The following is a 26,282-nucleotide window of genomic DNA, read 5'->3' as shown; positions in this document are numbered from 1 at the left end:
AACGGAAGTAACGTTTCCGTTGGACCTTGTGTGCAATTGACCAATAAAGTGATCGCTTAATCTACTGTAGATTGAATGGCAATGCCCTGGTTTACATGGGGTTTGTTTTGGAATCAGAATCCGCCTTTCCCCTCCTGTCCTGAATTAGCGCTGTAGTAACAACTGAGCAAGATAGGTCTCCTCTAGCTGACAATCAGTCAGCGCCATTCTGCATTGCCAGCTAGCGCGAGCCAACCAAGACGAAATGAAAATGGAGGACTAAACGGAGACAGTGCAAGAACGTAAAATATCGTCAATGTTTACAAGTGGGTCGAATTGCAACGTATTATATACCCAAACTATACTTGTGTGGCATTCTTTGTCAATTACTAGCTACAGTACGTTTCAATACTGTTTCTATTTGAAAGTTATCTAGCTAGAAAGCTGCTAACGTTAGCTAGTTGTAAGCAGCAAGCTAACTAGCCAGGCGAAGCATGGTGGTGGCCTAGCTAGCTAACGTTACGCGTTTTGCAATGTCATTTGCGGGTAATACATCACGCTAATTGTATGTTCGTAAACTTAAATTATTTGGCTTTAAACGAGTCCCTATCTGTGTGTGCATGAACACATTTTGTCTGGTGGCATTAATACATGTTGAGGTCACCATGCATGGTGATAGCTAACGTTACCTAGTTTGCTAAATTAAAGTGGTGGGTGTGTGATCCTTCTCGAGCTTCTCTGCTTCAGTGCTGTTTACTAAACATCAAGTACTTGGCTAGCTAGTTAAATGTGGCTTAGGATATTTAGCCATCCAACAAATCTCATCGTTATCTAGCTATCTGTTTAATATGACCCCCTTGTTGCATACGACCTAGCTAACTCGAAAGCTAACTATCGTGTCGGATTTCTCAGTGGACGCAGACGCCTTGCGACGTGCATTTGCGCTCTAGCTACGTTAACGGTACCAGGATGAGCGGTTCGTGTCAATGATTGTTTCTTCTGTGTCATTCAGATACTTCTTTGCCAGCCACCCGAATACAAATACGACTGTCGGGATTTGAATTTGTATGATCCGAAAGACAAAGTCGAGCATGTGATGTGTACATACAACGGTTGTCAAGATCTAGTTAAATGGTTCTGTGAGGCCTGGAGAGCTAGCCATCTAGCTAGCACAATGCGAAATAACGTTAGGCATTTGTATGTATCACTGTCACATCCCCACGCTTTAGTTTAGAATAACATTGTAGCTCGCTAACAACGTTGCATTGACCACCCCTTCCTCCCACATGCCAATTGGGGTGGATCTCTGGGAGTGGTTTTCTTACGTGTGTCGTGACCATGGTCGGGGAACAATCCGTGGTGCACCCTTCTCTCACCCCAGCACCGTGGTTCTCTAGCTAATACTTTTTCTTCTGTTGAATCGCTGTAAATTCAAATCCAGACATTTGAAATTCCTTTGCATTTTGTGGGTGAGGCTATTTAATTAATTACTATGTTTTAAAGGAGGGGAAGAAATATCAATAGGCCTACCACTCTGCCTTTGAATGAGGACTCATCTCTTTTGCCAGATCACTTCACCTATTTTGTGGACCGAGTCCTCTTTGCATTCACATTGCTATGTTTAGAAAGGAACCAATATATGTTTTATAAAGTGCAGGACAAGCCATAAAATCAGAATGTTTTATCGGACAGATATATATATATATATATATATATATATATATATATATATACCTACTTACATTTTGGAAGCTAATAGATTACAATTATTATGTCTCACATTTTAATTAAATGCAATCAGAAGATACTGTTAACATGTACATTTGATTGCTAACGGGATAAATAGCAATAGAATAAATGCAATTGTACACTGAAAAGGGCAGTTTTCCCAGAAAACAAGCAGTATTTCAATCTTCTCGATGGAGCAGTGTGGATAAAGTTACAATTTGGAGTACAGTGGCATCCCTGCATTGAGGTACGTTTTTCGACCCCAGTGCAGCTCAGTGTAAACAAGCATAACAGTAGGGTCTATCTTTTGGCAAGTGCTTCATCTATTGGTGAGTTGTAGTAATGCGGTTATTTTGCATTGCATTTGCCCACTAATACTGTCGATATGGTCCTTTGGCGCACAAGATAACTATTTATATTCAGTGGTGTGCCCTCCCCAACAGTATGTCAGAGATGAGAAATGCATTTGAGAATAATCAGACCAATGTAAATGGATATTGAATCTTAACATGTGAAAGTAAATGTCAGTGTTTCCCTGCATGTGTGTTTGTCAGTCATTGAAACACGGAATGGGGTGCACATTTTAAAACTGAACAACTGTTGTGTATTAGACTACTTCTATACAACCAAAGCCATTCCCAGAGCTGTGCTAATGTATTTTGATGTCAAGTTTTTGGTGTGAAGTGTTTATTTAGTGTGGAGAGTTTAATAGGCTTTTACAACCTAGTTAAATTTTATGATTGATTGCAGATGTTCTGTCAATTAATGCACCCAATTCAGAGATAAATATGACTGACTTGAATCCCAGGCAAACCCCAAAAACAGCAGAAATGGTATTGTCTCTATTTAATTGCTGCATTTGTATATCCCCCATCCACAATTTCCTTTCTCATTGAGATATTATAAAATGTTAATTGTCACATGCTTCGTAGACAACAGGTGTAGACTAACAGTGAAATGCTTACTTACGGGCCCTTCCCAACAATGCAGAATATAATAAATAGTAACATGAGGAATACATACACAATGAGCAATGATAGCTTGGCTATATACATGGGGTACCAGTACCAAGTCGATGTGCAGGGGTATGAGGAAATTGAGGTAGATATGTACATACAGGTAGGGGTAAAGTGACTAGGCAACAGGATAGATAATAGCGTGTGTGGGTATAGAGTAAAAAATTGTTAGTGCAAAAAGGGTCAATGTAGATAGTCCGGGTGGCTATTTGGTTTAACTATTTAGCAGTCTTGTGGCTTGGGGTTAGAAGCTGTTCAGGAGCCTTTTGGTCCCAGACTTAGCGCCTGTTCGGTACTGGTTGCCGTGCGGTAGCCGAGAGAAGTCTATGATAATTTTTTGGGCCTTCCTCTGACAACACCTGGTATAGAGGTCCTGGATGGCAGTGAGTTCGACCCCAGTGATGTACTGGGCCGTATGCGCTACCCTCTGTAGCGCCTTGTGGCCGAAGACAGTTGCCATACCAAGCGGTGATGCAGCCAGTCAATATGCTCTCAATAGTGCAGCTGTATAACGTTTTGAGGATCTGTGGGCCCATGCTGAACCTTTAAAGCCTCCTGAGGGGGAAGAGGCATTGTCGTGCCCTAGGGCTGGGCGATAAATGAAATTATATTAGATTAACTCTAATTTATGTTTTAGGTCCGTGTTCCAAATGCCTCCTGTATTGCTAGAATCTAGGTTTGTCGTATTTTCAGTTTTTACGAGTGTTCTGTCTTTTTGGTTTCGTCTCCTTTGACGCTTCTGTGCTGTGTGCATTCGGAAAGTATTTAGACCCCTTGACTTTTTCCACATTTTGTTACATTACAGCCTTATTCTAAAATTGATTAAATTATCCCCCCATCAATCTACACACACTACCCCATAATGACAAAGCGAAAACCGTTTTTTTTAGAAATGTTTGCAAAAGTATATATAAAAAAAAAAAACATACCTTATTTACATAAGTATTCAGACCCTTTGCTATGAGACTCGAAATTGAGCTCTGGTGCATCCTGTTTCCATTGATCATCCTTGAGATGTTTCTACAACTTGATTGGAGTCCACCTGTGGTAAATTCAATTGATTGGACATGTTTTGGAAATGCACACACCTGTCTATATAAGGTCCCACAGTTGACAGTGTATGCCAGAGCAAAAACCAAGCCATGAGGTCGAAGGAATTATCAGTAGAGCTCCGAGACAGGATTGTGTCGAGGCACAGATCTGGGGGAGGGTACCAAACGTTTCTGCAGCATTGAAGGTCCCCAAAAACACATTGGCCTCCATTCTTAAATGGAAGAAGTTTGGAAGCACCAAGGCTCTTCCTAGAGCTGGCCGCCCAGCCAAACGGAGAAATCGGGGGAGAAGGGCCTTGGTCAGGGAGGTGACAAAGAACCTGATGGTCACTCTGAGAGAGCTCCAGAGTTCCTCTGTGGAAATTGGAGAACCTTCCAGAAGGACAACCATCTCTGCAGCACTCCACCAATCAGGCCTTTATGGTAGAGTGGCCAGACGGAAGCCACTCCTCAGTAAAAGGCACATGACAGCCTTCTTGAGTTTGCCAAAAGGCACCTAAAGGACTCTCAGACCATGAGCAACAAGATTCTCTGGTCTGATGAAACCCAGATTGAACTCTTTGGCCTGAATGCCAAACATCACGTCTGGTGGAAACCTGGCACCATCCTTATGGTGAAGCGTGGTGGCAGCATCATGCTGTGGGGATGTTTTTCAGCGGCAGGGACTGGGAGACTAGTCAGGATAAAGGGAGAGCGCTCAGGACCTCAGACTGGGGATAAGGTTCACCTTTCAACAGGACAACTACCCTAAGCACACAGCCAAGACAACGCAGGAGTGGCTTCGGGACAAGTCTCTGAGTGTCCTTGAGTGGCCCAGCCAGAGCCTGGACTTGAACCCGATCGAACATCTCTGGAGAGACCTGAAAATAGCTGTGCAGCAACGCTCCCTATCCAACCTGTCAGAGCTTGAGAGGATCCGCAGAGAAGAATGGGAGAAACTCCCCAAATACAGGTGTGCCAAGCTTGTAGCATCATACCTAAGAAGACTCGAGGCTGTAATCGCTACCAAAGGGGCTTCAACAAAGTACTGTGTGAAAGGTCTGAATACTTATGTAAATGTGATATTTCAGTTTTTATTTACATATATAAATTAGCAAAAAATTCAGAACCTGTTTTTGCTTTGTCATTATGGGGTATTGTGTGGGGATGTGATAATTGTATTGTTATTATCCATTTGAAAATAAGGCTGTAACGTAACAATGTGGGAAAAAATCAACGGGTCTGAATACTTTCCGATGGCACTGTATATCGTGAATCACCCGTAAGTAAAAATAAATAAAGATCTGTTTTTTTTAGGCCATATCGCCCAGCCCTATCGTGCCCTCTTCACGACTGTGTTGCTGTGTTTGGACCATGATAGGTCCTTAGTGATGTGAACATCGAGCAACTTGAAGCTCTCGACCCGCTCCACCACAGCTCCCTTGATGTGAATGGGAGCGTGTTCGGCCCTCCGTTTCCTGTAGTCCACGATAAGCTCCTTTGCCTTACCCACGTTAAGGGTGAGGCTGTTGTCTTGGCACCATACTGCCAGGCCTCTGACCTCCCTATAGGCTGTCTCATCGATCATGCTGCATTGATGATTCATTTGAGTCACTCATGCCATTGTTGGAGGATAGTATCCATGCTTTGAATGATTGCTCAAATCAATTCCCTTCCCACCACCATTATACAATTACAACATGGTTGGTTCTATTTATTCTGCACAAGTTTCTCAGACATGTTTGAGGTGGAAATGATTTGGAGGTCCTCATGCTTGTGGTATTGTCAGTGGAATGGTCAGGCCAGACTGATCTGAAAGTTATTTGAAAATATAGCAAGCTGCTTTGATTTTGGGGAATATATTCCCTTTTCTTAAACTGTCTGTCTTTGTTGAGCAAATAGTTAAAAAATATATTTCGTAGCTTAAATTACTTGGGCTAATAGGAATATTTTATTGAGCAATCTGTGGTCTGGCGCTTTTGCTCAGGGATATTGTTTATCATGCTACGGAGAGGGATTGTTAAAAAATTAATTATAATCTAAATGCTATCTTTACCTGTCCAGGTTTAGTTACAGTGGGGAAAAAAAGTATTTAGTCAGCCACCAATTGTGCAAGTTCTCCCACTTAAAAAGATGAGAGAGGCCTGTAATTTTCATCATAGGTACACGTCAACTATGACAGACAAATTGAGAAAAGAAAATCCAAAAAATCACATTGTAGGATTTTTTTATGAATTTATTTGCAAATTATGGTGGAAAATAAGTGTTTGGTCACCTACAAACAAGCAAGATTTCTGGCTCTCACAGACCTGTAACTTCTTCTTTAAGAGGCTCCTCTGTCCTCCACTCGTTACCTGTATTAATGGCACCTGTTTGAACTTGTTATCAGTATAAAAGACACCTGTCCACAACCTCAAACAGTCACACTCCAAACTCCACTATGGCCAAGACCAAAGAGCTGTCAAAGGACACCAGAAACAAAATTGTAGACCTGCACCAGGCTGGGAAGACTGAATCTGCAATAGGTATGCAGCTTGGTTTGAAGAAATCAACTGTGGGAGCAATTATTAGGAAATGGAAGACATACAAGACCACTGATAATCTCCCTCGATCTGGGGCTCCACGCAAGATCTCACCCCGTGGGGTCAAAATGATCACAAGAACGGTGAGCAAAAATCCCAGAACCACACGGGGGGACCTAGTGAATGACCTGCAGAGAGCTGGGACCAAAGTAACAAAGCCTACCATCAGTAACACACTATGCCGCCAGGGACTCAAATCCTGCAGTGCCAGACGTGTCCCCCTGCTTAAGCCAGTACATGTCCAGGCCCGTCTGAAGTTTGCTAGAGTGCATTTGGATGATCCAGAAGAGGATTGGGAGAATGTCATATGGTCAGATGAAACCAAAATAGAACTTTTTGGTAAAAACTCAACTTGTCGTGTTTGGAGGACAAAGAATGCTGAGTTGCAACCAAAGAACACCATACCTACTGTGAAGCATGGGGTGGAAACATCATGCTTTGGGGCTGTTTTTCTGCAAAGGGACCAGGACGACTGATCCGTGTAAAGGAAAGAATGAATGGGGCCATGTATCGTGAGATTTTGAGTGAAAACCTCCTTCCATCAGCAAGGGCATTGAAGATGAAACGTGGCTGGGTCTTTCAGCATGACAATGATCCCAAACACACCGCCCGGGCAACGAAGGAGTGGCTTCGTAAGAAGCATTTCAAGGTCCTGGAGTGGCCTAGCCAGTCTCCAGATCTCAACCCCATAGAAAATCTTTGGAGGGAGTTGAAAGTCCGTGTTGCCCAGCGACAGCCCCAAAACATCACTGCTCTAGAGGAGATCTGCATGGAGGAATGGGCCAAAATACCAGAAACAGTGTGTGAAAACCTTGTGAAGACTTACAGAAAACGTTTGACCTGTGTCATTGCCAACAAAGGGTATATAACAAAGTATTGAGAAACTTTTGTTATTGACCAAATACTTATTTTCCACCATAATTAGCAAATCAATTCATTAAAAATCCTACAATGTGATTTTCGTATTTTTTTTTTCTCATTTTGTCTGTCATAGTTTACGTGAACCTATGATGAAAATTACAGGCCTCTCTCATCTTTTTAAGTGGGAGAACTTGCACAATTGGTGGCTGACTAAATACTTTTTTCCCCCACTGTATCTGTTTTCAGTCCAACTGCTGTGGGGGGGTGGGTGCGGGGGACGTAAGAGCAGGCATTGTTTATAACATGTAGGCCTATTTGTTGTGTTTTGATAATTATTTGATAATGATAACTACAACGTGGGTTTTAGGTTTGTTTAGTCATCAATTGGGATTGGGATACATCTTTTGTTAATCTGAATTAAATTAGGTGGGGCTGATAATGATTATCTACTGGTGTCTCTTGATTACGACAAATATTTTGTAACAAGTTGACAATATCTGTACCCTACACACTGAACCTTATTTGCAGTAGTCACTATTATTTAGCAATATTTTATTACAGTAGATCAATAGGTCTAGATGAAGTGAATTATTGTGTTATGATAAGACTAAAGGAAGTGGGTCTCATATAGACCAACTGTCAGAACAACCTCTGTTTCAGCAGTGTCTTGAATTTGGAATCTGTGACATTGTATGATCTGAAGTCCCTGAAAGTGTCCCACACACACACATTGAAAGTTAGGAGTTGGATGGGTGCCAACCTGTTGTGATGTATTGTGCTTTTCAAGGCTGCATACTGTTGCCATTTCATTTACATTTACATTTTAGTCATTTAGCAGACGCTCTTATCCAGAGCGACTTAGTTAGTGACTGCATACATTTTCATACTGGCCCCCAGTGGGAAACAAACCCACAACCCTGACATTGCAAGCGCCATGCTCTACCAACTGAGCTACAGGGGACTTACCCTCAAATGCTTAACGGTTGTTTTCTGACATCTACAGGTCCAAGATCCCAGTACCAGACCTGTAATGAGTACTGATCAGAAACTGCTGTGAGTGGAAACGTAGCACCTTTCTCATCAGAGAAGCACTTAATCAGTGCCCTACCACTACAGAGCAGCAGGTAGGCTCATGTTCTTTCAAAGAATAAAACGGATGCCATGCACTTATTTGTTTAATTTACGGGGGTTCCATTTATTTTGTAAACAATAGGAATTGTGTAAATGTAGATGGTTCAACAGACTAGGCTTGTCCCGGTAGTGGTGTTCTATTTTGTTTTTATAAACTGGGTGGTTCAAGCCCTGAATGCTGATTTGCTGACAGCCGTGGTATATCAGAACATATACCAAGGGTATGACAACATGTATTTGTACTGCTCTAATTACATTGATAACCACTTTATAATAGCAATAAAGCACCTCTGGGGTTTGTGATATATGACCAATATTCCACGGCTAAGGGCTGTATCCAGGCAGTCCGCGTTGCGTCGTGCCTAAGAGCAGTCCTTAGCCGTGGTAAATTGCCATATACCACACCCCTTCGGGCCTTATTGCTTAATTGTACGAATTCGACATGGCCCAATTAGTGAACAGCCTCAGATTTTCTGTCATACCAGTATAATTTCCAATAGCAAACAGTTTAAGAGGTAACAATGAACAGCAAGGTGACAATATGGCATTGTAAAACCGTTTTACCTGAAAGATTTACAAATATTGTTCTGTAGGAGGAGTTTTAGAATACTCATAACTTCGTTGAATCAAAATTCTGCTGCTGCTGTTTTGTCATCTTACCATGGTTAGCGGTGTAACAGGATCTAGGCTAACAAGGATAAATTCACGATTCAACTACGGGTAGAGTTATCATTATAACTACAACAGCCAGCCTGCTGTAGCCAGTTTGTGGAAAGGAGGAAAATTGATGGTATGAAAAGACAGCAATGGCTGACAAAAACAAATCTGGATAATTTTGGGAAAAGGGTTGTCTATCGATATGAAGAAAGTTGTTTAACATTGACAAAGTGCTGCTCCAACCACCCTCCCCAAAACAACCACACTCCTCAGTTAAATGGAGTTCAAGAGTAGCTATCTCACAGCTCGTCTTTTGTGCTCTTCTCTTAACTGTAGACGTTCTGTTTGAAAGTAGTGTGTGACTCCATCATCTATGGAGGAGAATGTGAGCCCTGAGCTCTATCTAGCTCCCGAGCCAGAGCAGAGCCAGGACCCTATGGATAGCAGCTCTCAAGGTACCTTGGACTAGCTTCCTTTCCCTTGTCAATGAGGGGGGCATCTTGTTTGTCTCACTTTAATGGGCACTGCACTGCTGGATTCTCTGTAATTCCTCTTTGTAAGGTGTTGATTAGTGTGTAGGGTCAGGATTACTAGAATCACAAGGGATTTCACTATTCCTATATACACATTGTAGACCTAATTAGCTTAGTAAATCATAGTCTTTTTTATTGGCAAAACCTGCTACTTAATGTAAACACATTATTTGTGGCCCTTAATGTGTCGATACCATCAACAGCTATCCCAGAGGATGATAAAGTCCTGAAGAAGGACGGAGAAGATAAAGAAGACCAAGAGCACGGTGACAATGCTACTGAGGAAAAGCTAGAGGAGACTGAGCAATCTGCTAAGACCACAAGCGAGTTCAAGAAGACCTGGGGATTCCGTCGGACTACCATAGCCAAGAGAGAAATGCCAGGAGACACGACTGCTGAGAGCCAGGATGGCCAAGTAGGGCCTGTGCGCCGCAGCGGGAGGCAGGCCAAACGCACTGACAAGCTGGAGGAGTTCCTGCTCACCACCAAGAGAGCGCGTACAGTGGGGAGGAGGAGTGCACCTGGCAGCATAGAGGGTGGGGACCCTCCCTCCCAGACCCATACAGATGCGGAAACTGCCTCTGAGGCCAGCTTTGACGGCAACGCAGAGGCCAAGTCTGTGGAAGATAAACCAGATTCCCCAGTGAGGAAGACGAGGAGCAGGAAGAGGACAACTCGGAAGGCTAAAGGCCGTGGCAGCAGCAGCAGAGGTGGCTCGGTCAGTGATGATGGAAGCTCTGACAATGAGGAGAAGGGTAGTGGAGATGCACCCAAAGATCCCCAGCCTCAGCCCCAGGAGGAGGAGGAGGACAAGAAGACAACCATCCCTGAAAAGAAAGAGGAGGAGGATACAGTGCAGCCTCAGCCAGAGCAGGACTCTGTGAAGAAAGAAGTGGCAGAAAAAGATGAGAAGGAGGAAGAGAAGGTAAAAGAGGAGAGCGAGGAGAAGCCCGTAGAGACCAGGTCCAGCAGTCCTGCCAAGGCGGCCGGTAGGGGCACCAACCCCAACAAGAGAGACACAAAGTCCAGAGGAGGAGCAAAGACCCGCAAAGACCAGGAGGAAGATGATGAAAATGAGGATGATGATGAATACCCGTCATCCTCATCATCCAGTGACTCGGGCGACGCTGAAGGATATGACCCTAATGCATTGTACTGCATCTGTCGACAGAAACACAACAAAAGGTAAGCATTTGGATGTTATTATGCATTTCAATTGGAAATCTGACGCCTCTAGTTCTTGCAAATGCTTGTGTTCACGGATTGTGATCAAAATAGCCTCCATTGCCCACCTACAAGGGGATGAATGGTTAGTGATTAGTTAACCTGAGTGACTTGTAAACTATGCTTTACCATATTAGCTTTGTCGCTGCCTTATAACGCTGTTATAACAATAATAATAATATGCCATTTAGCAGACACTCTTATCAAACCCACTATCCTGGTGTTGCAAGCGCCATGTTCTACCAACTGAGCTACAGCTGACCACATTAATATACCAACTATCACAGGTTACACATTGGTAACCCTCTGTCTACGACTGTGGCTCTGTTTGCTAGGGCTGGGAATTGCCAGGGTCCTCATGATACGATATTATCACGATACTTTGCTGCCGATATGATATGTATTGTGATTCTCACGATTCTATATGTATTGCGGTTCGATACTGTTATTTTATTGCGATTCAATTTTCATGTTGTTCACCGTATGCCTGCTGCGAAGGGACAAGAGACAGCCATGAGAAACAAGTTTTGATCAGTCATGGAAATAAAAGTGCTGAAAACTAATTGGCTCCCTATTTAAAAGAATATGGAGAACAAGCTATGAAGGTAAAATACTGTAGTTTTGGTGCCGGTACAGCCAACTAGCGCAAAAATATTGCGATATATAATCGTCAAAAATAATATCACAATATATAACCCCCCCCCCCTACTATTTGCATAGCAGTTTCTCTGTGCTCTGCTAAGTGCTCTATGTGTGTGTGCCCAGGTTCATGATCTGCTGCGACCGCTGTGAGGAGTGGTTCCATGGAGACTGTGTGGGCATCACTGAGGCTCGTGGACGTCTGATGGAGAGGAACGGGGAGGACTACGTCTGCCCCAACTGCACCACCAAGAAGAGCCAGACAGCCAAGCCCAATGGCAAACCCAAAGCAGCTGCCCCTGGGGCCCGCAAGGCCGAGCAGAGCTCCTCTGTGGCAGCTTCCTCACCTACAGCTGCTGCTGGCGCAGATGAGAAGGGTGGAGATGACTTGGGGATCAAAGGGAGGATAGAGAAAACAACCAACCCCAGTGGGAAAAAGAAGATCAAGATTTTTCAGGCAGTAGGTTTTCTATTACTTTTCTCATAGCTCCAGTGGATGAACTCAACAAAAAAAAACTATTCATGTTTATGTCATGCCAATAATCGCTTTCTGAAAGACATCTGAGAGCTCCATATTAGGGATGGGTGTGAGTACTTGATTGAAGGTTTCTATTTTATTACTAATAATTGAATACAAGCACTCAACATGTGTAAGCATTTCAAACTCTGAGATGTGTTTATTGTTTGTAGTGAAAATAGGTTTTCGTTTTCAGTTGAATCAGGACAACCTGTATTTGGAACAACGCTGGCATACTCTTTTGCCATCAGCCCCATAAATAGTTTGATAGTGCTCGAACACACTTTCTTTCAACTGCCCATCCCTACTTCATATGGATATTTGTATATTATAACCTCTGACACTTTTGCCTATACATGAATCTGTCAGTGGTATTGTATATGTTGCACCTGTGTGACCTGTTTGACTTTCAACAGGCGGCAGAGGAGTCTAATCTGCCCAAATGTATCGGGCCAGGCTGTGAGAAGAATGCTCTGAAGGACTCTGTCTACTGCGGCAGCGAGTGTATCCTGAGACATGCCGCCGCAGCCATGGCAGCCAAGTCCATCTCCGAGCCCAAGCAGAAAGATGAACCTAAGCAGAAAGACCAAGACAAGGCCAAGGGACAGAAGAAAACACCTGGTACCAGGGCAACGCCCAAGGTAAACATGGGGTTCATAAGATACCAAATATGTTTAGGTTTTCACCTACTGAAACTGGTTAGTAATAAATTGTGTGGAGCCCAAATTAAGCATAGGCCTAATACATTCAAGTGTTTTGAAATACTTTCTCTAAATCGCCACAAAAATTGACACCAATTTCTTCTTATTTATTATTTCTTATGAAATTGAGTGTGAATATCTCATTGCCAATGACTAATGGATTATACAGCTGGTTAGATTTTTTCCAGAAATATCTGAGTAATTATAGTGACCTGAAATAATGTTTATTGGTTACTTGCTAGATTGTAATTTTTTCTGCATCATTGGTAGCAAACATTCATGGGAAGGTTGGTGATTGATTGCATCAGTAGGAACTACAGAACACAATTCTGGTCTGAGGAACATCTGGTGGAGGAGGGACAGGGCGACATTGCCCCAGGAGAAATATTTTTGCTATTCAATTGCTATTTCATCTATTCCATGGTGTCTAATAAATTACAGACAACTCTCATATGATTTACTAAATTGCAATTTTTTCCCCAATGTAATGAATTGGCAACAGTTTACATTTGTATGTATATTGATGTGCTTTTGTCCATTTGCTTTTATTAGATGTATAGGTGAATTGAGGTCAATGTCAGACTTTGATCATTAAGTATGTTATTGAGCCGAACATATGCACAAACACACCACAGGTGAAATTCAATGAACTTGTGCTCACATAATGTGAATAACCTTGTTCCTCATTCAAAAATGCATCATCCTGCATTACATAACAACATAACTTTAAATATTTTTATATGAAACCCTTCCTGTGCCCCGTTACTGATTTGATTGCATGTCTGTCTGTCCGTCCAGAAGAGTTCCACCACAGGGAGGAAGACCAGCAAGAAGTCCACAGAGGAGGAAGAGTCTGACGGTGAGGCTGACGAGGATGGTGATGAAGAGCAGCACGAAGAGCATCCACCACCACCTGCCATGTCGTCCTGGTCCAGCGACCATAATTACAATGCAGTAACGCCAGAAAAGACTACACCCATAGCACCACCAACAGTGTTAAACAAAACGTGTATGTATCTCTTTGAAGGTCTTAATAATCCACTCTTAACTGTTTATCTTCTCACACTATAGGGGTTGTCAAGTGAGCCTGTTGAATGTATGATATGCATTGATCTATGATGGTTTTTTTTTAAAAACCACATTGTTTGCCCATTGTAAATGTGGTTGTTATCATGGTGACGTAATGCCTTAGATGAATGACCCATATCTGTGCGGAAAACAGTAATGACAATGGGTCCCCAAATGTATTCAGAGTTTTAGGGTATGTTCCAGGGCATGGTTACTTAGTCAGGTATGCAGAGTGGATAAGTACACATTGCTATGAATGGATACAAGGGTAAGTATTTTAGGATTTATTTTGAAAACCCTATTGTTAAAAAGAAAATCAGTAACCATGAACAAAGCAATGGTTGGGGATTACTTATGATGTAGATTTATATAAATCCTAGGTGACTATATTACGTGTGTGTGTTGGCACCCATGTGGTGCGTGTGAATATCTCTCCATGCGCTCCTCTTACCAACGCTGCTGTTCATCTGAAGGCAGTCCCTCCCTCCTCTCTCCAGCAGGTAGGTCTGTGACTTTTTATCCCTGGATTTATACAGTGGACTATCCAGAAATACAGCTCACTGCTGATTTAATTAAGCAATACGTCTCTTCAGCGCAGCCATGGAAGTATTCACTATTAGCTTTGTGAATAACGTGCTGGTTTTTAAAATAGTTAACATTATTATTCATATTGAATGTCATGCATCCAAACTCCCTCTGGGACACTGGCGATAAAATAAAAGGTGTTAAGACAGATTTTTGGATGCCTTGATTGATTATGGGAGAGGTCTTGGATTACTGGGGATGTCCTGGCCAGTTGCTCTCAGACAGCATGTGGCACAGATCTACACCATGCCAGAAGGAAGTGAAAGTCTGAAGCAGACAGACGGGGAACAGCTGGGACAGGAAATCTATAGTTTCTTCTACCGAGACAAGACCAGCTGAAGACACTGCACAGAAGTATTTTTGAATGACTGCACAAGAAGAATGGAAGACCAGAGTCTTCATAAACTACAGAAAGAGCAGAGAGGCAGACTGTTGTCACGTAAAAGTTATACCACAATTGTGATTTACTGATATGAAATTATTGAAAGATATATTTAGGGACAATTTAGTATATTTTTCACTATGAGGAACTCTGCTTTGGTTCCTAGCTTTATCCAGCTTACTTATTATGAGGGCAGTTATTACAGGTTGTGGATTTTGGGAGTGTGAGGGCAGTCGCAAGGTATTTTGGTAGTTCATGCCCTCAGGAATCAGCTTATCCACCATAATACCAGCTGCCTGTTACTCTCGGCCGTGAGTGGAAATGTCATATGTGATTCACTCATGACCTGCTCGCATGTCTATATCCTCTGATCTGTAATATCTTATTTTGCAGACATACAAGTTCTGATTATGACATTTTGATTGTTTGACAACAAGATATATATTTTTTTTGTACAAATCAGTCAACTTGAAATTGCCTTTGCTACCTTTTGTGTGTCTAAACAGGTGGTCTTGTTTGAAATCAGCATAAATGAACATGCAGTGATTTTAAAGCATGCAAGTGATTATTTTTGTACAGGTAAGAACCGGTTTAACGGTTTGGGCTGGAGGTGAATGGTCTGTGCCTTTGGCTCAATTAGCAATTGTGTAATTGATGATGGCAGTAGCATTTTCTCTTGATGGCACTCGCAGGTATTGCTGTTTTGCATGTACAGCCAGAATCCTCATACTTTAGTAATGAGCAACACAGACATGGCAGAAAAGCTTAATGTGCTTTAACAAAGCTATAACTAATATTGATGTACATATTTTGACATGGTCATACAAAAGTAATTTGTACTAGTATACTTGTCATGCACAACCAATGATTCAGAGGGGTTGGGTTAAATGTGGAAGACACATTTCAGTTGAATGCATTCAGTTGTACAACTGACTAGGTATCCCCCTTTCACTTTCCTTTCCAATGTCTGTGGAAAGATGTTGCATTGATCTTGAATAGTTTTTTATTGAATTGTTGAGGTTGTTTATATTCAATATACATATTTTGTCTTTATTGAATTCTCATTAAATACGTGTACCCCTGAAGGTAGATGGTGTTAGGACTGTTTTGTGTGCTAGCCTCACAGCACTGAATTTTCAGTGGTGAAAATATCAGATTTTAGGTGGGTAGTGGAGGCAGATTAATGTTCAGACATTCTTTTCCCAGACATGGTAAGTTCCAAGTTCAGTTGAACTTTTGGGAAACTGGTTGTTTTTGGGCCACTTGATAGAGTGGGTCAACTGGTGGGCTCTTCAAAGACCAGACAAAGGGAGAAACCAATATAATTTTAGTTTTGTGGAGAAAACCCTGTACCCAGTGACTTTCTAGACAGGTGTCTTTTAGGACACATATCTAGGATATGTTCTTATCTGATGGGTTGTTGATTGGGGTCCAGTGCTCAGGAACAGATGTAAAATGTTGGTTATGCAGGCACCATTCATATCAGAGAGAACTGTGTTGCTTTCTTCACTTAGTACACAGTCAGGCCTGTGAGGATTTAGTCAACTCATCCTTTCTGATAATACTGAAGTCTTGTCTACATTCTTCATGAAGAGGATTACCACCATTTGAACTGATGTTGAGAAGAGGATTGAAATTGCAACGCCAACACAATGGCTCCTTTACACAAATACATGAATACATTTTTGCAAGAGAATAATGGAGATTTCTAAGTTCTATCTTTATGTTTTATATTTGTTCAACCCGTTGTTGTGTGTGTGCATATGGTTGGCTGTTTCAGTGAATGGAATGATGTATTTAAGCAGGTTTATTTTGTGTTTCTAATTGCAAGGTATTTATTTCTAGATCCAACAAAGGGAGGAGGTCCTGTCTTCAAATCACCAATATTTTGTGTTCTTTGTATGCATTCTGGTCAGATGCTGTCTGGCAGTCAGTCATTAAGTGAACCTAAGTGGGGATATCTTACACCACCCCAAGATCACATTGTATATGCCTACATGTCCTAAATTCTGAATTCTATTTACTTCACACATTATGTTTATGATGGTTCACATACTGTTTCTACTTGGGTTTAAAGTGTGTTGTTTTATCCTCCGCAGCTCCTGAAAAGAAGGAGAGTGAAGAGGACCAGAGTGAGAAGGAACCAACCCCTCCTGAGAAGAAGTCGCCTGCTTCCACAGCGCCGCGCAAAGGAGGAAAGAAGACCCGTGGCCCCAAAGTATTAAAGACATACACCAGACGCAATAAAGCAGCAACTCCAGTCAGCAGTGCTAAGGCACCAAAGAAACAACCACCCCCCCCTCCTAAAAAAACAACCAAATCCAAGAAACCACCTCCACCACCTGCTGTTCTGACCCCTTCTGGCCCTGGCTCTCTAGACGCCCCACGACATCACGTCACAGGGGCCCTGAGGGTTGGCAAGTCCAGCTTTACCATCCCTAAGAAGCAGGCCCAGCCCCAGCAGAGAGACCGTAGTCCGTCCAGAATCCTGTCCTCACCATCCCCAGCCCCCTCCTCCCGACGCCATGAACCAGCTACTTTAGCACCTTCCATGATGTGCCCGACAGCTCCGCCCAACAACCAGATGAGACAGAACATCCGCCGCTCGCTCACAGACATCCTATACAAGAGGTGCGTACCCCATAAGTCTATTTGAGAGAATAGTTTGTATTGTTTTGTGAACTTCATGCTACCTAAGGTCTTTCATCTGAATGTTGATATTTTTAAGAGAATAAGATTGTTGTAGGCCAATGGGAAATAGATTTGCCTGAAATCTTTATTTGTAACTTTTAATTTAGAGCTCTAAAATGTGAGTTGTATCTCATTGTCCCACCAGGGTGAGTGACAGTGATGATTTGAATATGTCTGAGAACGAGGTGGGAAAACTGGCTGTCAACATTGAGAAGGAGATGTTCAACCTCTGCCTGTGTACGGACAGCAAGTACAAGAACAAGTACAGGGGCCTCATGTTCAACCTGAAGGACCCCAAAAACAAGGTCAGTCCACAGAAACACTGACTTGGGCTCTTTTGTGTCTGCAGAAGAGACTAGTCATGTGATAAGTTGTGTAGGCTAAACCAAATATGCTGAATGTTGGAAAGCCATGTACATTTTAATGACAAACTGTCTTTCTATATTATAGTAATGCGTTGTTGGTATGTGGGTAAATTTAGTTACATTAATTGATCGTGAGTCATGAATTGGATTTAAATTAATCTCCTGAATATTGGAAGTTATGTTCACTCCAACCCAGATGTGCAGCCTACCAGACCTAGAATTATGTGAATGACAGTGTGTTGTGCTTGTCTCAGGGCCTTTTCTACAGGGTGGTCTGGGGAGAGGTCAGCCCCTTCAGGCTGGTGAGGCTGAGTGCAGATGAGCTGCTCTCCAAAGAGATCTCAGAATGGAGGAAGCCTGACACCACTGAGGTAAGAGAACATGATAACGGGAACCAATAATTCTATGAACAGAGCAAGACTTGGAATTTCATTGATTGTGCAACTAAATATCACTACTAAAGAGACCATATCATTAGCCTTATATTCCCATATATTGCTACAGACACTAAGTTGATGACCTCCATTGTGTCCCATAGGCTCCCAGCGCTAGATCCCACACAGGGCAGTCCAAATCGAGACATAGGCAGGATGCTGGCCCCCCTGATGTGGACATGGAGGATGCTCCTCCAATGTCTGATGGAGACGTATGTATCTCTGGCACCTCTCCATCTCCTCACATGGCATCTGCTGCAGTAAGTGGTGGCTCTCTCTTTCACTTCTGCTTGTCTTTCATCTTCATTTTCCCTGCATAAGACTAGAACCATGCTATGCTGGGTGGCAAACATGTGGGTAACATATTGTGGTTTTACAGTTTCAAATCACACACACTGTGCATAAATGTAGCTATCGTTTTACAGATGATCTAATGATTCATGTATCAGAAAACGTTATTGCCATACAACAAATGGTTGCTCAGAATAATTTTGGTATTCAGGCCCTCATCAGATTTGGCTATGGTGCTATTTTGAGAATCCACTGAAAGTCAGTTTGTAGATTTGACTGTCTCTCTGGTCTCCTTTTCCAATGTGTTCAGGAACAAGAGGAAGCTGGCTCCACTCCCTCCTCTGGCTCAGTTCAGGCTGGGGTGAAGCGTGGCAGTGCCCTGCCAGATATCTTCAGCATGATGCGGGACACCACGGCCGAACACAGGGCCCACCTCTTTGACCTCAACTGCAAAATCTGTACAGGTAAAAATGAATGAAAAGAATGAGAGGTGAAGTGTTTTGATGGTATGCAAGAAACGGTGGCATATGTCCATCAAAGATCTCTGAGGAAATATCTTCATTCCTATTACTCCATGCTTCACTTAGTGGATTTGAAGGTTTAAGTAGCCTCTGTCTCCCGTCTTCCAGGCCAGAAGTCTGCAGACGATGAACCAGCAGCCAAGAAGGCCAAACTCTCCAAGAAGCCCGAGGTGAGGCAAGAGGTGAGGCGCTTGCCCAGGTCCTCCTCAGGTGAAGGTGCGCCGGTCAATTATCCCGGCAGTGAGATGCCAGTCCCTGAGCCCCTGCCGTACCAGGAGGACGCAAGCATCATGTTACCTCCGCCCCAGCCCCCAGCCCCTGTTACCGCACCAGCAGTCTCCTCTGTCAGCATCACCCGCAGAGACCCACGCATGGCAAGACACAGCTCTGGAGTGACGGTCACCCACTCAGCCCCAGACACCTCCATGGTGGCACCGATCTCAACCGATACCTATTCAAGACCCATTCCAACAGAGTCCTATTCAAGACCTATCCCAGCAGATACCTATTCAAGACCGGCTATCTCAGCAGAGCCTGCTCCGGTTGTAGTGATGGAGGTGGTGCCCAAGGGGCCCCTGCCCATGCCCCCGGCTCCTCCACCCTCCATCCCCAGGCCCGTCATGCAGAAAGCTGCCTCGTCAGAGCCTCCTCCAGAGGGTGAGACCGCCATCTTCCTCCATAGTCAGGAGATGATGTGGAAAGGATTTGTCAACATGCACACCGTGGCCAAGTTTGTCACTAAGGCATACCTGGTCTCTGGAACCTTTGAGCACCTGAAAGAGGTTGGTTATTCATTTGTTTGAAAAAAAACGTACGTCAATGGTAGTTGTAGTTTGTTTTACGTGAGCTAAGAAAAAACACATTGTAGAACTAATAACTCAGACTGACTACATGACAGCTGTTATATTTTAATCATAGTGAAACTTTAAGTACATTATGACCAGAATACATGTATTACTTGTTTGAACTGGTTGTGAATAGATGTGGTAATAATGTCATCAGAGTTCAACACAAAAGTGACATTGTTAATCCTGTACAGGACCTGCCTGACACCATCCACATCGGAGGCCGAATCTCCCCCAGCACCGTGTGGGACTATGTGGGGAAACTAAAGACGTCTCTGTCCAAGGTAAAGCTGTCCACCATGAGGTATTTATACACAACCTACTTCCTGGTCGAGGACCCTAAGGTCACACCCCTGTTTGTGTTTGCCCTGTCCCCAGGAGCTGTGTCTGATCCGGTTCCATCCAGCCACAGAGGAAGAGGAGGTGGCCTACGTCTCGCTCTTCTCTTATTTCAGCAGCAGGAAGCGCTTTGGAGTGGTCGCCAACAACAATCGCCGCATCAAAGACCTGTACCTCATCCCCCTGTGCTCCAAGGACCCCCTGCCCACCAAGTTGTTACCTTTCGATGGGCCAGGTAAGCATCTGCAGGGAGACACAGAGGCCTCTGATAACCCTAACACTCACATGCTGGTTTCAATATGATGTGTCAATATACCTGAAGACAATTAAGTTAGTAATGATGTCAGTCAATCATTTTGTTCTGAGTGGTAAGTATCTTCAGGGTTTAGTTAGTTTACTTAGTTTTCCTCTGTGTGAAATGAGAGATTGTTTCATGAAGTTCATTTATGATATACACTGTAGGGGGCGATCATGTGCTTTTGTTGTTGCCTTCCTCCATGAACATCCCTCTGTACTTTTTCTATGTGCTATGTGTACTTTGTGTGTATATTACCTTGTATCACACGTCTGTCTTAAATAAAGGATGTTGTGCATCACAGGTTGGTGCAGCCTTAGATGTCAGTCTCAGCCTGTTGTTTTTAAGGCTCACCTTTTATTCTGCACTGTAGATACTCCATTGAAAAATGTTTGGGTAATGATGTTGTTTCTGAAAATGACATCTGCCCCACAGTATGTTACATTTAAAGTGTTCTACACTGCAACTTGGTCTACTGCATTAGTGGATCTCCAGTACTTACACGTCATAACTGAAGGGGCAGCACCTGACCTGCACCAAGCCCATTCCATACCACAAACTGAATGTCTGGGGAGCCATGGTAAGTTATCCTGAGAGATGTCCAGCTCAGAGAGCCTTGGACAGAGATGGGCCCACTCATGTTGCCGTTTTAAAGAAGATGAAGGGCGAGAAGAATCTATGGCTTTCAAACACTTGTTAGACTGAATTTAAGAATCAAGAAACACATCCATATAATTTGTTGTCAGCAGAGGTTGGATTAGTATGTGTCATTAAAAACTTAAGATGAGTGGAATGCACTGTACAACAAATATATTGTCTTTTTATATGGAATCGTAAAGAATATGTGGAAATGTCCACTAATTACAAGTGACTTCATGAGAATGCATACTAATCACAATCTAGCAAGATGAAAAGCTTAGTGAAACTGTTGAGTGTTTGTAACTTCGAAGTGTGATGAGGTTGTTTGATCAAACAACAGGAACATGTAGACTAATGCGGTTTACAGACAGTCACATTTCTCAAAGTATGATGGGGAGTTTGACTGCTCAGCAGTGTGATGATTCTTAATACTCCTATAAAGGTTCTGTGGCTTACAATTCTTGTTTGTATTCTTTTGACACATTCATTTTATAATTTAATGGTTATACTTTTACCTGATTATACAGGTGGCATTTTTTGCTCATGTTATTGACTGTTTGAACAATTCAAAATGGAAAGTGAAGACCACAGCTTGTGACTTTAAATCAACACCTTTTTGTGATCTGTTTTGGTTTGGTGTGCTAAAGAAATTCCCATTCATAATGTGATTCCCTGTCTTTGAATTCCTCTGTTGCTGTCATAGCAGGGGGTGTTTGAAACAAGCTCTCGTTTCACTTCAAGCAGATCTGTATCTCTGGAAATGTTTCTTGAATCTAGTTGAGATATGCAGTATACAAGTGTGTGAGTGGATACATATGTTTTTATTGCATTTTCATTGTTTTAACTTTCTGTCTTGTAGGACTTGAACCAGCGCGTCCTAACCTCCTCCTCGGCTTGGTGATCTGCCAGAAGGACAAGAAGCGTGCTGTAGCCTCCTTGGAGACTGAAGAGAAGCGTTCCATGACCCAAATCAGAGACCTAGATGACACCGGCCTTCCAAAACCAACCCCAGCCATCAAGGCTGAAGTGAAAGCAGAGAAAGCCTTGCGGTACACCCAGGATCTTCCCTTCAGCACAACCCCCCCAGGTACACCTCCCCCTCTCAGCTCCTCCGAGACCTCATCTACGTCCATGGCAGCCTCATCAGTGCTGTCCTTCCTGTCCTCTGTCAAAGCCCCTGCTACAGGCAGAGAGTCACCTTCCTCCAGTTCTGCTGTGTCCTCTGCTGCCAATGCCACCCCCCTTCAGACCATCCTGAAGACTTTGTTTGGGAACAAGATGCATGACTCTGAGGCCTCCATGTCCCCTTCTGAGCATGGTGCTGTTGACGTCTCAGCCGGCCCTGCTACTCTGCTTGATCCCATTATTCAGCAGTTTGGACAGATTCCTAAGGAGAAGCAGGTGGAGGAGGATGAGGATGACCGACCATATGACCCAGAGGAGGAGTATGACCCAGGTATGGGCTATGGAGCACCCCAGAAGTCAGTTAAAGAACCTGATGTCATCAAGCAGCCAGAGGCTATGGATGTGGACGATGTGGCCTATGATCCGGAGGATGACACCATCTTTGAGGAGGTCAGGACTAATGTCCCTGGTCAAGCCAAGACCACACCTGGAGGTCTGACCGAACAGCAGAAAATGCTGGAGGATCTCAACAAACAAATCGAGGAGCAGAAACGTCAGCTTGAGAAGCAGGAGGAATCCATCCGCCAACCAAGGTCAACCACAGGGACATCAGCTGCCTCGTTCTCAGTCACTGACAGCTTGATCTCACAGCCATCCCTACTGGCCAACAGTCAGCTCCTGCAGCTGGGCAAAAAGGTTGATGAGTTGGTGAAATCCTCCTCTGCTGCCGCTCCTTTGATTAACCAGAGAAGGGACCCAAGGCAGAGCAGGGACCCCAGGCCGAGTAGGGACCCCAGGAGGCTAACCTCAGACTCAATAGAAAAAGAGGAGACACCTCTTCCTGCTCCTGTCACAGACACCACACCACCACAACAGACTGATGTCCAAGAGCCAGAAACACCACTGTCCCAAGAAGAGGTTATAACAGAATCTCTTCCCTTCCTGGAATCAAACACAACAGAGGAGTCCATTCCCCTGTTAGGTGAGCGTGTAGAACCTGATATGGAGGTCAATTACGTGGAGAAACGAACTGTGGAAGTCGACCCAACCAAGAGTGACTTTGACAAATACAGTATTTGGCCAAATGCAGCCAGCATTTTAAAAACAGGAGAGATCTCTAGTTTTGAGCAGAACAGTGAAGGGTCTACATCCTCTGGCTACTACAACATGTCCGCAAACAACAACTCCTCGACTTCACCTACAATTCATGTACTGTCTCAGAATGTCACCCAGGATAGCTCCACCCTGGTGGACACCCAATCCTCCCACATGTTACACATGGAAACATCAGGCTACATGGACTATGGAGCTCCTCCTGACATTCCCCCAACAACCACATTCCCACCCCACCTTGGACACCCACCGATGCAGGGTCCACCACCAATGCTTGGACCACCACCCATATCAGTTCCCCCACCCATGCAGAGTATTCCTTCCTTGTCAGGCCCTCTACCTATGCAGAGACCTCCACCCATACCGGTTCCTTCACCCATGCAAGTGGAGAGCGACCAGTCTCAGTACTCTCAGTATGGGCCACCTCCTGCTGCTTACCCTCCCTATCAGAACCAGTGGGGAGGCTCTCAGCAGCAGTATGAGGCACCCCCTGGTCCTCCACCCCAGACCATAATGCAACCCAGAGGACCCCCTCCATTCCAGCCGATGGGCCAGAGAGCCCCACCTCCCCAGATGTTCAATACCCCCATGGGCTCCCTGCCTCCCCAGCACATGGGGCAGCAAGGCCCCCCTCCAGGCCAGTTCATGGAAGGCCTTCCCCCACTTCCTACTTTTGACGGGCAAAATGGTTTAGCTCCACCAAGGTTCAGTGGACCCCCTCCTCCATTCAACTTCCCTGGACCCAGAGGCCCCCCTCCTCCCTTCACAGGGCCTCCCCCAGGCCACTTTGACAACAGAGGACCCCCTCCATCCCACTTTCCCGGGCCCAGAGGTCCTCCGCCTTCTCATTTTGGGGATCACGGGTCCCAAGCCCCCATGATCGACCCACCAAGAGCCCCTGTAGATCAGTACAACAATGCCAGTGTTGGTTCCTACCAGCAGGGCATGGACCATCACCAGGGTCAGACCCCTTCACACATGTACAAAGACAACCAGGCTCCCCCACCAGGCCCCTCTTACAGAGGACCTCCACACAACCAGTATGAGGGGCGGGGAGGCCCGCCTCCCAGTGGAGATGTGGGTGGACAGCGCTTCCATCCACCTAACCAGTTTCGGGGCTCTAGAGCACCCTCCCCACCACCACACAGGGGATCTTATGATGACCAGAGACCCCCTCAAGACAACCGGGGGGGCCCACCTCAGCATTTCGGAGGACCTGACCGGTTTTGCCTTGACAATCCAGGAGACTTAAGACCAACTCGCCACAGTGGGCCACTGCTCCCGACCCCTCTAGAGGGCCCCATACCTCTACCAAACCGCATGGGGGGCCACAGCCCAGAGTCCCACAGGGATGACCACTGGCGACGACACTCGCCTGACATGAGAAGGAGCAGCTCCACCAGAGAGGGCTCAGAGTCTCGCGGTGGAGACAGGGCCAGTCGGTTTGAGGGTGGCCACAGAGACCGGGAGCCAATCCCTGTTTCCTCTGGGTTGTCAGAGAGGCATAGGGATCTGTCTGAGGACCGCAGGAGGGAGAGGGACCGTGAGGGGCCCCACGGGGCAAGGCCATGGGAGAGGAGCCAGGGAAAGCGCTGGAGCCGGGAGAGGGAGTGGGACAGAGGCCGGGAGAGAGACCGAGGAGAGAGAGAACGCAGCCGGGAGCGGGACCGCAGCCGGGAGAGAGACCGCAGCAGAGGGAGGGAGGGAGAGCGACACAGGGTTCCAGAAGGAGACAGACACAGGGTTCCGGAGGGAGACAGACACAGGGTTCCGGAGGGAGACAGACACAGGGTTCCGGAGGGAGACAGACACAGGGTTCCGGAGGGAGACAGACACAGGGTTCCGGAGGGAGACAGGCACAGGGTTCCGGAGGGAGACGGACACAGGGTTCCGGAGGGAGACGGACACAGGGTTCCGGAGGGAGACGGACACAGGGTTCCGGAGGGAGACGGACACAGGGTTCCGGAGGGAGACGGACACAGGGTTCCAGAGGCAGACAGGCATGGGGATCCAGAGACAGACAAGAGGAAGGACAGGGAGAGAGACCGTGACCGAGGAAGGGGGAGAGTCAGGGGGAGAGAGCCTGACAGGAGAGAGCCTGACAGGAGAGACTACGACCGAGACAGAGCCAGGATCAGAGACCGGGAGAGAGACAAAGAAAGGAAAAGAGACAGGACCAGGAGCAGAGACCGGGACAGAGGCAGGGAGAGAGAGCCTGACAGGAGAGAAAACAACAGAGACCGAGCACGGGACCGAGATAGAGAAAGGGACAAAGACCGAGACCGCCGGGACAGGAGCAAGAGCAAAGAAAAGAGAGAAGACAAAAAAGAAACAAACAAATCTGATGTCCCAAAGGAGAGTGATACACCTGCAGAGGTGGAAAGTGATAAAAACACATAATGTCTTACTTTTGTGGACAACTTTTCTCTGTAGTAACTCAATCACCCTGTGACTTTCACTTTCAGCATCATAACTGTAAATGTAAATAGACGTTATTGGGAATGCTCTTGTAGTTGAAAGGTCTAAACATTTTTGTATTCCTTTTGCCATTTCATATTTTATACATTTTAACACATTTAAAGAAATTAATTTTGAGGTCTTAAGTTCAACTGACTTTATTATACCATGTAATTTATATATTACATCTACCTTTCTCCTGTCAAAGTACCTTCACATGGTACAAGAATCACATGAAAGTAACTGATAAACTCCCTTCCTTGTAATGTAAATATGAATGTATTTGTGTATATACTGGTATATTTTTAATTACATTTTTCTAAGTAGAGAAATAATAAGCCATATATCTGGAATGGATAATGTGAGAATTGAGGAAACACATTGATTGCTATAGTCTGACGTCATTGGACAGTATGTGCTTGTATGTTCATCAGTCAAGCACTGAATGGTTGTATCTATAGTATTGCTAATTACAGTTGAAACGTCCTGATTTTGTTTAAACTTGGCCAATTAAACCTACCTTATGACTACAT

At 44.5% G+C, this 26,282-nt stretch overlaps 1 protein-coding gene across 3 annotated transcripts; it reads left to right on the top strand.

Moving 5' to 3' along the window:
- The first annotated feature begins 68 nt into the window (after window positions 1-68).
- Window positions 69-26,279, top strand: LOC121574990 (death-inducer obliterator 1). 3 transcript variants are annotated; one of them, XM_041887715.2, is made up of 16 exons: window positions 69-305; window positions 8,201-8,321; window positions 9,322-9,440; window positions 9,722-10,703; window positions 11,508-11,841; window positions 12,315-12,539; window positions 13,401-13,608; window positions 16,734-17,265; window positions 17,471-17,630; window positions 17,945-18,061; window positions 18,229-18,384; window positions 18,726-18,879; window positions 19,045-19,718; window positions 19,976-20,065; window positions 20,160-20,355; window positions 21,914-26,279. In XM_041887715.2, the coding sequence occupies exons 3-16, from the start codon at window positions 9,359-9,361 to the stop codon at window positions 25,690-25,692; spliced, it is 7,689 nt and encodes a 2,562-aa protein (XP_041743649.2). In that variant the 5' UTR covers window positions 69-305; window positions 8,201-8,321; window positions 9,322-9,358; the 3' UTR covers window positions 25,693-26,279. The 3 variants fall into 3 exon arrangements, with proteins under 3 accessions (XP_041743649.2, XP_041743650.2, XP_041743648.2); XM_041887716.2 differs by having other exon boundaries at window positions 70-305; window positions 13,398-13,608; window positions 18,229-18,336; XM_041887714.2 differs by having other exon boundaries at window positions 70-305; window positions 13,398-13,608.
- The last annotated feature ends 3 nt before the right edge of the window (window positions 26,280-26,282 follow it).

This window comes from Coregonus clupeaformis, chromosome 10 (genome assembly GCF_020615455.1).
Source record: "Coregonus clupeaformis isolate EN_2021a chromosome 10, ASM2061545v1, whole genome shotgun sequence".
Classification (NCBI taxonomy): Eukaryota; Metazoa; Chordata; class Actinopteri; order Salmoniformes; family Salmonidae; genus Coregonus; species Coregonus clupeaformis.
This window is presented reverse-complemented; position numbering and strand designations above follow the sequence as displayed.

Excerpts from the sequence above, each read along its gene's own strand:
- LOC121574990 (XM_041887714.2), top strand. The coding sequence starts at position 9,359 with ATGGAGGAGAATGTGAGCCCTGAGCTCTATCTAGCTCCCGAGCCAGAG. Across the intron at positions 10,704-11,507 it reads CGACAGAAACACAACAAAAG|GTTCATGATCTGCTGCGACC; the intron begins GTAAGCATTTGG and ends GTGTGTGCCCAG. Across the intron at positions 17,266-17,470 it reads ACAGACATCCTATACAAGAG|GGTGAGTGACAGTGATGATT; the intron begins GTGCGTACCCCA and ends TTGTCCCACCAG.